Source organism: Cotesia glomerata, linkage group LG7, assembly GCF_020080835.1.
Source record: "Cotesia glomerata isolate CgM1 linkage group LG7, MPM_Cglom_v2.3, whole genome shotgun sequence".
Taxonomy (NCBI): Eukaryota; Metazoa; Arthropoda; class Insecta; order Hymenoptera; family Braconidae; genus Cotesia; species Cotesia glomerata.
The window spans coordinates 16,122,721-16,134,367 of record NC_058164.1 but is presented as its reverse complement, the minus strand read 5'-3'; the positions used below and the strand labels follow the sequence as shown (position 1 = coordinate 16,134,367).

Below are 11,647 nucleotides of genomic sequence, written 5' to 3'. Positions count from 1 at the left end.
GCCTTGGCATTTATTATCAATAAATAAATAAATAAATTCTTACATACATACAATATACACATTCTAACATACGTACATACTTACAATAAGTAAGCTATTTTTTGTCTACACTAGAAATTACTAGGAAATTATTTATATGGCAAAACAACGTTTGCCGGGTCAGCTAGTATTACATATACATATATACATGAACTTTGAATCCAATGCAATTTTTGAGCCTTACTCGAATACTTAGGTAATATTATGATCGAATTCTGGGGTGAGGACCAATGCAATAAATAGATTTCTATGAAATTTACTTGATATTCAAAAACTTTGTTCAAGTTAATTTTTGACAAGTACAACGAACATATTTAATTTCAAAACAACTTTATATTTGAAAACTACCAAAATTATCAATAAAAAATATTATTTTTCCAGAAGTAATAAACTAGCTTGAAATTTTTCTGTTAGGTTAAAATATAGATAAAAAAAGATAAAAATTCAACTTGTTCAAAACATCTAGTTTGAAAATTACATTATGCTTTCACCTCATTTAACCCAAGCTCAAGGTTTTTATTTTCCTCTTAGAAAATTGAAACTTTCCATGTGTGCGTGTGTCTGTTCATTTGTTATCAGTTTATAATTTATTTTTTTGCCCTCCGGGCGGAAAGTGGCAACTTTCGTCCCGCTGCGCTAAACTAAGTTGCCGCTTTCCGCCTTCGTCGGACAAAAAAATAGTGTACACTCCTCGGGAAGTAAATAAGAAAGCCTCAGATCACATGTTTGTTGACCTCGGCTTCGCCTCGGCCAACAATTACATGTGATCTGAGACATTTCTTACTTCCCTAGGTGTGTAATATACTATATCAACATTAGGCAGATTTTTTTACCTACATTAGCTTCTTTATCTTCAATGACCACAATTAATTGACAAGAAATTACTCCAATATGTGACACATACCTGCCTTTTGTTATAACACCAAATTTTTTTTTGAATTTAATAGAATTTAAATCTCTGAAGATCAAATTAGATTTAAGCATCAAGGTAATTAAGAAATTCGGAAGTAAGAAATAATTTCATACACGTAAAGTTCAAAAAATTGTATGTTTATTTTTTTAACTATTATCAAACTGCAGAACAAAGTAAATAAATTAGCAACTAATTTTTCATTGAATTAATAATTTTGTACTGCAAAAATTGTGAAAAGTAAAAAATACAATTGGTTATACTTTTGTATTAAAAACTTATCTATGTACTTTATGAAAACGGAAAATTGCTTTGTAAGTAAAATAATGGTTGCTTACTTTAAATATTAAAATTATATCGCTGACTACATTGATTTATCAACGAAACTTTCATTATAAAAGTAACTGTAATTTACACACTTTAAGTATCAATTTTAGAGTCAAATCGTTAAAAAAAAATTAAGTTTTACTTTACGGAAGATAAATCATAAAAAAATGCCTACTAATAAGAAAAAGTACATTTGAAAAATTTAAATACCTTAATATCATTTTACTATAGGAAATACTATTAAAAATCTTATGAATATTAACTACATGACAACATTTCGGTATGAAAAGTAAGTGTAAAATTTTTATCGAACATATGAAAATATGAAAATTTTTCATGGAACATCAACACTTTTTTTTAAAGGGGGATATATTCTGCTCCATCGGTTCATCACTTTTACGTTTTTTTCGTACGAGATGAGAGATATCAGTAACAGATTTACTTTCTTTTGAAGATGAAATATTTTCTGCAGTATTAGCCATTGTAGAACTTGTACTTGCACCGTTGTGCGGAACACTAGTAACTTTGTTTTTAATCCCTTCAATGACAAGTTTACAAGCTTCTTGCTTAAAATCAGTCATATCTGTGATTTTTTCTTGAATTTCTGGTAATAGTTCTTTTAGCTCTTTGATTTCGTTTTCAACTGTATAAAATGGATCATCTGATTTGGGGGGTTCTTTCATCGTTTCTAATTGATTGATTTTTAATTCTAATAAGCTCGTCGCTTTATTGAATTGTTGAATACTTGAATCAAACTCATTAAGTAGTGAATAAGCTAAGCCTAGTTGATAATGAAGCTCTGCCAAAACCCTTGGGTCAAAAAATTCTTCATTACTAAATATTTTTAAAGCTTGTTTAAGATCAGTGATGGCAACTTGATGATTACCACTTTCCATAGCCACTTCACCCAACAATCTATATGTTTCTGCAAGACTTTTAAGACCAGAAGACCCGCGCTTTTGGAAAACAATTTTAGCAAGCTCAAGAACTTCCCAGGCAACTTGCAAATCAATCCCATTCCCAGACTCATTATCATCATCCTCCACACCTGAGTTTTCATCAATTTTTTCATTTTCTAATGTTAATCTGTCTGTTACATCGGTATTCAAATTTTCAATAGTTGATGTTGTGTCTTTACTTGAACGAGGTACAATCGCCGCCTTTTTTTCAATTGATATATTATTTGAATCATTAAGGTCATCTGGCTTTGGGTTGTTAAGCATTTCGCCATTTTTTTCATCTGTATCATTCGATTTTTCCTCACTACTGTCTTCATCTTCACTGTCAACATTATCTCCTTCTTCGGAACCTGGAACACCACCACCTAATATTCCAGCTTCTTCTCGTGCTAAACCAAGTAAAGCACGACCATAAATGAGATAAGGTTCGCCTAATTCATCGGCATTTTCACCATGTGTTTGTGATAATATTTTTAAACCTTCTGCTAAAGCAGCTACAGCCGCTGTATAATCTCGAACCAAGAGGTGGCGTTTTCCATGAGATATTGCTGTAGCAGCATCTGGATATGAAACGTTTTCTAAACTATTAGTCGCCTGAAAAGTGAAAAATTAATACTTTAATGAAATTAGCCATTTCAGACAAGCATTATATTCATTTATCATTCGTAAATGAAAAGTTATTTTTATTATAAGCATATAAACTTTTTGTTTTAAACTTCTCACTATTACTTTAAGTTTCGAAAGTCAAATGTTCATCAAATTTTTACGTTTTCAGGTCCTAGGAAGGTATTCTATTTCCGACTAGATGTATGTCCGTGTATGTGCATGTAAATAGAATTGAATTTGTTTGGTAAATATTTACAAGTAGGGTTAGCCTATTTTTGGCCATAAAAAATAGATGAATTGATTAATTGTCATTTCTTTTTTTTTATAATTCTTTGTTTTTACGGCGGATTTATGGTGATGAAAGCGAAAATTTATTTAAAAGATATGTTTGTTCAAAAGATATCGCGTTTCAACAATTTACAAATAAGTGTTGTTTTTTAATATAAAATTGAAGCTTTTCAACTACCTTGATATTTTCTAGATCTTTATATTTTATCAGTACCAACATATTTTTCAATCATGCTACAATTTGAGAAAGTTTGATAAAATACATGAACTTTTATTTCAAAAAAGTTTGTTATGTCTTTTTTAGCCTTCTCTTAACTCAACTGTACTTGACTGTTAATTATACTCTTTTGTAACGCTAGTATAAACACTTCTTCATTATTAAAATAACGTAAAGCATTGAAATTTTCAACAACACGATTTGATTCTGTTTTTATGATTAAGTCGATTCATATAACTCTGAATATCTATTAATTTTTCTTAATTCTCAAGTCTTTTAAGTTTCATACAACTTAAGTACTTGGAGCTAATATTTCAATCCGAGATAAAATTTTATCCATTGTTAAATTATGTCCATATACTTCACATAGATAGATATAATGACAATAATTTTATCCTGGATAAAGTTTAATCCCGAATTAAAAAATTGACTCTTTAAGAAAATAATTTTTTTCATTCGGGTATTTCACTTATATTGAAATATTTTTGAAATATCACATGATTAATTTTCAACAAATTAAATTGTAGGTATAATGGTAAACAATTCATTATCGTGTACAGCCTCTTTTAACGTTTATTAACTTTAAAGGAGTAAAGCATTATGAAAGGTGGGATAAGGCGCTAAACTTTTCAACAGTAAAGCATATTCTGTAACGTTTCGTATCATAACTTAGAAAGAAGTCATATTAAATTATTAACTTTGTAGCTTTAGAATAATGAAAGTACAACAAATGAATATAATTACTTACCATTTGCAAGTACGTGATTACAAATAATATTAAATAGTTAGTAATGTACAATTATTTCTTATCAAAATTTCATCAAATTCGATTACTTTCAACTACGTTGTTTTTTTTTTTAACTAATTTACTGGAAATATGTTCCGAAATATATTTTAATTTAATAAAGTATAATAAGCAAAAATAATTTTAGCCAAGTTGTGACGGTTATGTGCTAAGAACTATTATTTATGGGTTGTTGTAGCCTCACTAAATTGGCTGCTAAGCACACACAGTTAAGCCATCTATAGATTTTCATGGGTGAGTGTGTGTAAATACACATACTCGTAGTTATGAAAGCTAGAGCCCCCAGTTCTTTTTACTGTTATGCTTCCATCTAGTGGATGTTATTTTTATTTATTGAAAACTTTACTTACTGTAGTGTTCTTTCGCCCGGGAGTATTAAAATACTCGGTTTCAGCGCGGGAAAGGAATCATTTTAAATAAAAGAATTTTATTTAGACGTTATTTAATTTTGATCAAAATTATTTAGTTGGTTTCAATTTATTATTCAAGTTGACAAAATATTAAAAAGTTTCAAAATATAAAATTGAGGTTTACAATGACGTGATCTTAGCAATCTAAGCTCTTGATGAGAAGTGTCGTTACATAGTTTTTCCGAAGAGCTTCAAACTCCGTTCTTCTCCCACCATAACTCCCATACATATATCCGCTCTTTTACATATATAAGTACACATATTTCTACTACATATAAATGATTTTCACACACTAATATATAATATTTTCTATTATATTCACATATATTTATTTATAAATTATATATATTGCAGTGCATTAATATTCGTATTTTGCAAATTAGATTAAGCTTATTACTATTTCTATCAATCTATAATCTATTAAAACTATGAAATAGTTTAATTGTTAATGTAAGAGATAAATATAATTTAATAATATTATTTTATACAATCTTATTCTTTTAACATTAATTAATAATTATTTATAAGTTGGATACAGGATATAAATTGTTAATTTAATTTTTATATATTTCGTTGCAATATTATATTAAAGCAAGTTTAACAAAAATATGTTATTTAACGATCTTATTTTTTGTTACATATTTGTTACGTTATTATTAAGCCGTTGAAACAAGGGATCATAGAATTTTTCTCACACGTGTCTTTTATGGCTTTTCCTCAGAATCTCAGGTACCTAAGGTTTCTCAGAACTCAACTACAATGTCCCTTTGTACTCGATAATAGCTTATATTTATTTGAAACAAAATATACTCTATATAATAAATATTCTACGATACAGAACCTAAACTTTCTAATTTGGACAGTGTTCACTATTTAAATTATGAAATCATAAAATAATTTAATATAATCTAAATTACATTTAAATTTGCATTTCATTGGCTGGTAGCGTCAGCTACTGGATGCATCTAGAGGCATTACATTACCAAGCGACTAATGTGATTCACCTAGTGCATCCAGCAGGTGACGCTACTTGTTATTAGAGCGCTATCTATTATGAGAGCGTGAATTCAAACGAAATATTCAAATTAGTAAATATTAAATGATTAAAATTAGTTAAATTTTATATTCGAAGTAAATATTCAAATCATTTATTTCATGCTTTTACTCTTACCAGTTGTAATAAACATCTTTTGGTTAACTCTGTTTTATTTATAAAAGAAAATAAAATAAAATAAGGGAAAAACATATTTCGGTACAAAAGGACATTGTAACCGAATTTTCAGAAACCATAAAAAGTACTTGAGTAATTCAAGGACTATTTCTCGCCACATGGAATTTAAAACCCTATGAGGAAAAGTCGTAAAAGACACGTGTGAAACTCAATAAACCCTTGTTCTAAAAGTAACAAAGAATAATAAAAAACCATATGTAACTAAACAAAAATAATATTGTTAAATAACATTTACTGTTAAAATCTAACTTTATATAATATTGTAGTTAAGCAAAATTGAGTTAAAATAATTAATAATTATTATCTTGTATTTAATTTATAATTAATAATTATTATTTAATTAATTTACCATTAATTTACTATTAAATCATTATTTAATTATTATTTAATTTATAATTAAATAATAATGTCTATTCTTTTATACATGATAATAATTAAACCGACTTATAATTTAATTAGAAAATCCGATTGTAAAATAATAGAAATAATATTTAATTCAAGTTATTAATTAGTCAAACTCAAACATTAATCCAACATATTATAAACAATATAATATATATATTTTCATGTTATAGTTTATTATAATTTTTATTGTAATTTAATTTCAAGTTAATTATAAGTTCATTTTTATTATAAATAGATTTTAAAAAGGGTCTGTTAAATTAATAAAAATAGTTAAATAAACATAATGACTGTATTGCTAAAAGTGTATATTAGTGAAGTCTAACTTTCAGGCCGGTAGGCTGAAATAAATATATATAGATATAGAGAAAATACATATTAGTATATAAGGATCATTTATATGTAGTAGAAAATGTGTGTGCTTATGTATTCCTTAGAGTGGATGTATGTATGGAAGTTATGGTGGGAGAAGAACGGAGTTTGAAGCTCTTCGAAAAAACTATGTAACGACACTTCTCACCGAGAGCTTAGATCGCTAAGATCACGTCATTGTAAACCTCAATTTTATATTTTGAAGCTTTTTAATATTTTGTCAACTTGAATAATAAATTGAAACCAACTAAATAATTTTGATCAAAATTAAATAACGTCTAAATAAAATTCTTTTATTTAAAATGATTCCTTTCCCGCGCTGAAACCGAGTATTTTAATACTCCCGGGCGAAAGAACACTACAGTAAGTAAAGTTTTCAATAAATAAAAATAACATCCACTAGATGGAAGCATAAAACTAGAAAATAATATGCGCGCCTGAATATAGAGTTTGAATATATTTTCATGCTTATGATATATTTGACCAATCATGTTACGAATAGTTTCCAACACCCCAAGCAGCACAAAAATTTTTTTGGTAATATATTGTTGAATTTAAGTTGAAAATTATTAATTTTTGACTTCTTGTTAAATAAAATTTACCAAAAAGTCAACAGTTTTTCATGTGACGCTTGGGACATATTTTTCATCTTAATTTTATTATAGGAGATTTAATTTATTATAGGATTTCATTATAGGGTATAGGATTTTCATACCTGTTCATGGCTATAGTTAGAAAAGAAATAAAGCAATGCATAAGTATTTACATGCAAGTAATATATATATATGTAAATGGGGGATTCCACGCCAAATCGGATAGCATTCTGCCTTTGCATCTGCGATTTTTTTGAAAATTTTTTATGTTATAGTACCCATTGAAAAAGACCTCCATGATTTTTTTCAATTTTTTTGCCCAGCCGTTTTCGAGATATCAATTTTTGAAAAAAATCGCTTTTCTTTTTTTCAAATGTCTGTAACTTTGCGAAAAATGGGCTAATCGGGACGTTTTTTTTTTTTGAAAAATTTTTTTTTTAAACACACTTTTAGGATATAAAATCAAAAAAAAATTTTAAACTGTATTTCTATAAGATTTTCAAATTTTGACTTTAAAATGTTCCTTTCCAAAAAACACGTACTGATCGATTTTCTTGAAAATTTTTTCTAAAAAACTGTCAATTATCCCCCAACTTTTAAGCCTAGTCCCTTAATGGGCAATCGATGGGATCCATTTTTTTCCGATTTTTCAAAATTTTAAATTCCAACTTTTTGTAATAAAAAATTTCTAAAAAAATTCTATGCTCAGGATTTACCATAAATAACTTACTGACACAGTTTTCATCATAATTATTAAATTTTATTTACACTAAACGATTATTATTATTTCACATTTATTTCCTTACACGTTTAAATATTTTATAAATACGAGATTCACTGGATGATGAAAATTCTTTAAATTGCAAAGTATCTTTTCCGTCTGGAATGACGCAATGATATTTCTGCGTCCCTGTGATTGTTTTTGCTCGTGAATATCGTTGATCTAATAAAAATTTAGCCTGATCATACTTTCCATTTGAAAAAAATTCAATATTTATATTTGGTAAAGAATTTGGTTTTTCCGCCCATTCAAATAGTTCGACAGGAGTTGAAATTTGTTGGTCATACGGAAGTTGAAGACTTGATCGTGCTGCCATCCTTTTGAAAGTCCCTCCAGCTCCATCACAAGGTCCTTTCCCATATGCGGTTGCAAAGTAATGCCATTCAGCTTCAATTCCAAAGTCTTCTTCATAATAATGAAAATTTACAAAATTTTTGAAATTTTTAAATTGTTGGGGTGCTCCGTCAGAAAAGTAAATAATTTTTGAGATATTATTGGAAAGACCTTTGATAAAATTAGTGGTGATTCTTGTAAACTCATGAACAGCAACTGCATCGTGAGATAAGCAATCTGATACAATTACTAGACACTTATGAACCAGCTCATTGTTGTTTTTATAATAAATTACAACTGGATTAACAGTTGCCTGGCTGTTATTCCAGTGGAATCTAGATGCAGCATTTTGGATAACAAAAGCATAATTTTCCGCAAAATCACAGATAACAATAAATTCATTCTCCTTCAATGATTCTTTCAACGACCTCAAATAAATCGCTTGCTCTTTAGCAATATAATTATGAGGAAGAAGACTTGTGATATTCTCACAAAAACTGTCTACAAAATCTGATGAAGTTTTCACAAATGTCTCTAAGCTCGTACGGAGATTTGAAATCCAATACTTACATTTAATAGTAAGTCTTTCAAAGTTTGTATTCCTGGACACTTATCACAGTTGTAAAAGAAACAATCAGAGGTAGGGTTTTGACATATGATTATCTTCAGGCAGTCACTATACGTCAGTAATGGTGTTGCTAATTGTTCAGTAAGTGCTGCCAAGTTACACCCTGTAATAAACGAGACCATGAATGATTTTGAAAAAGACTTTTCTAGTGTATCACTTACCTAACATCATAAGCTTGACATTTTGGTGTATAGAACACACACAAATAGTGTGAGTTCCACTCGAACCAGCAAGCACGCAATGTTGAGGACGCAATGATGCAAATTTTGAAAAACCAACCCGGCAATCTGGATGACGTTCCTTGAAAAGTTCATATAACTCTTTTAAGTTCGAGAGAATGAGACGTTTCTGGACATGCTCACGTTTTCCGTCATCATTTCTAATAGAAAGATAATCTTTCATCCCTGGCATATTTACACTAATTTCATCACTAACATAAAATTTTAAAATCTTAGATTTAATGTCATTTGATAGATGTCGACCTAAAATGTAAATAAATTGAATTTATTATCACTAAAAACATTAATAGGCATTATTGATTTGAATATGATTTTGAAAAGATTCTAACCTAATTTGGCATTTGGAGTTGAAAGAATTCCTTTTTTATCTCGAAGAGATTTTGCAATTGACGCCATATATATTGTACAACCCATTACTTCACATACTCGAGATAATCCCCATGATTCAGGTAAAAGAGTAAGAATTTGAATTTTTTCACATCGTTGCGTATTACTATCGTTAAATTTATTTTTTAATTTATCGAGCAATTCTAAGAAATTTTGAGAGTTGATTTCATCATCAGAAAGTTTTTTACTCCTAAAGAGGTATTCAATTTTTCATACTTTTTTGACTTTGTTTTCTAAATACGTTTGGTTATCGACATGTTTTTTTTAATAGGTGATTGATTTAGTAAAGCAAATGCATCATTGACCACTGGCAATACTGTTCCTAAACTTAATCCAGATAAACTACTGGTTTGTGCTGTCAGTTCTTCATTAAAATCTTCTAACCCTAAAAAGTGAAAAGATTGAATTATTATTTTTTAAAATGATAAACTTTTTGTACCACAAAAATAACATCAGGCCATAAAATTTGGCTAAACTTACCTGATGAAATGTTTGAAATTGATGAAAGAGTACTTCCAGTACGATTATCTTCCAATTGCTCTTCAACATGAGTGTTAATCTCAGCAACAGGACTAGATGCAGTACTTTGTAAACTTAATGCTTTTCTGCACGATGTACAGAGATAGTTATTAGTACTTAAATTATATGCAGTTTGTTGAGTCACAGAAGCTCGTCGAAGACCATTTTTCACTCTATGATCTTCCAATTGTAGAGGATTACAGCACAAATTATATTTTCCAAAATTTTCCATAGCGTAAATATTCACAACATTGTTTGCTTATTTACAATAAACTTTATACACTTATATTTCTTTGCAAAAAATTAGTACAGATTGTGGAGAAAAAACACGAAGAAAATGTGATTAACAACATTACCCTTACTCTTGTTTTGAAATCAAAATGTAAACAAGAGAAATACTTAACCAAAAAATAATCTACTACAGTCTTCCTTACCGACTGTAGTGAACAGTTGGAATCAGTTTCAAGTAACGGAGGCTTTACAATCACAAAAATAAACAAATTTACTATGTAAGATTTGAAGAATTTTCATCATCCAGTGAATCTCGTATTTATAAAATATTTAAACGTGTAAGGAAATAAATGTGAAATAATAATAATAATCGTTAAGTGTAAATAAAATTTAATAATTATGATGAAAACTGTGTCAGTGAGTCATTTATGGTAAATCTTGAGTATAAAATTTTTTTAGAAATTTTTTATTACAAAAAGTTGGAATTTGAAATTTTGAAAAATCGGAAAAAAATGGATCCCATCGATTGCCCATTAAGGGACTAGACTTAAAAGTTGGGGAATAATTGACAGTTTTTTAGAAAAAATTTTCAAGAAAATCGATCAGTACGTGTTTTTCGGAAATCAACATTTTAAAGTCAAAATTTGAAAATCTTATAGAAATACAGTTTAAAAATTTTTTTAGATTTTATATCCTAAAAGTGTGTTTAAAAACAGAAATTTAAAAAAAAAAAAACGTCCCGATTGGCCCATTTTTCGCAAAGTTACAGATATTTGAAAAAAAGAAAAGCGATTTTTTTCAAAAATTGATATTTTGAAAACGGCTGGGCAAAAAAAATTGAAAAAAACCATGGAGGTCTTTTTCAATGGTTACTATAACATAAAAAATTTTCAAAAAAATCGCAGATGCAAAGGCAGAATGCTATCCGATTTGGCGTGGAATGTCCCATATATATATATATTACTAGCTGACCCGGCAAACGTTGTTTTGCCATATAAATAATTTCCTAGTAATTTCTAGTGTAGACAAAAAATAGCTTACTTATTGTAAGTATGTATGTATGTTAGAATGTGTATATTGTATGTATGTAAGAATGTGGTATATGCGTGAAATAAGCATGGAGCGCTGTGAACGATGAGGGAATATAAAAATAACAAAAGGCAAACATTATTTTTAAGTTATTATAATTTATTCCTTAAAATTATATATCATTAATTAAACAATTACGACAGTAACACTATTAAACAATATCAATCTCTTAATGCTATAGCGTGAACAATATTTTTTGTTAGTCCATCTTTAGCTAACACAAACAAACTGGATGGTTTACCCACTCGAGAGCATGCCACGTATAATTGTCCGTGTGAAAA

At 28.4% G+C, this 11,647-nt stretch overlaps 2 protein-coding genes across 2 annotated transcripts; both read right to left on the bottom strand.

Moving 5' to 3' along the window:
* Positions 1-976: 976 nt before the first annotated feature.
* On the bottom strand, positions 977-4,354 carry LOC123269275 (nuclear autoantigenic sperm protein). The gene is made up of 2 exons (XM_044734873.1): positions 4,095-4,354; positions 977-2,829 (listed from the first exon to the last, which is right to left on the bottom strand). Exons 1-2 carry the CDS (start codon positions 4,095-4,097, stop codon positions 1,621-1,623), a joined length of 1,212 nt encoding a protein of 403 aa, XP_044590808.1. The 5' UTR covers positions 4,098-4,354; the 3' UTR covers positions 977-1,620.
* Positions 4,355-7,986: 3,632 nt separating this feature from the next.
* On the bottom strand, positions 7,987-10,620 carry LOC123268823. Its single transcript, XM_044734218.1, has 4 exons — positions 10,008-10,620; positions 9,470-9,912; positions 9,063-9,383; positions 7,987-9,004 (listed from the first exon to the last, which is right to left on the bottom strand). Exons 2-4 carry the CDS (start codon positions 9,552-9,554, stop codon positions 8,808-8,810), a joined length of 603 nt encoding a protein of 200 aa, XP_044590153.1. The 5' UTR covers positions 9,555-9,912; positions 10,008-10,620; the 3' UTR covers positions 7,987-8,807.
* Positions 10,621-11,647: the final 1,027 nt, after the last annotated feature.

Excerpts from the sequence above, each read along its gene's own strand:
- LOC123268823 (XM_044734218.1), bottom strand. The coding sequence starts at position 9,554 with ATGGGTTGTACAATATATATGGCGTCAATTGCAAAATCTCTTCGAGAT. Across the intron at positions 9,384-9,469 it reads AACTCCAAATGCCAAATTAG|GTCGACATCTATCAAATGAC; the intron begins GTTAGAATCTTT and ends TTTACATTTTAG. Across the intron at positions 9,005-9,062 it reads TGTCAAGCTTATGATGTTAG|GGTGTAACTTGGCAGCACTT; the intron begins GTAAGTGATACA and ends CGTTTATTACAG.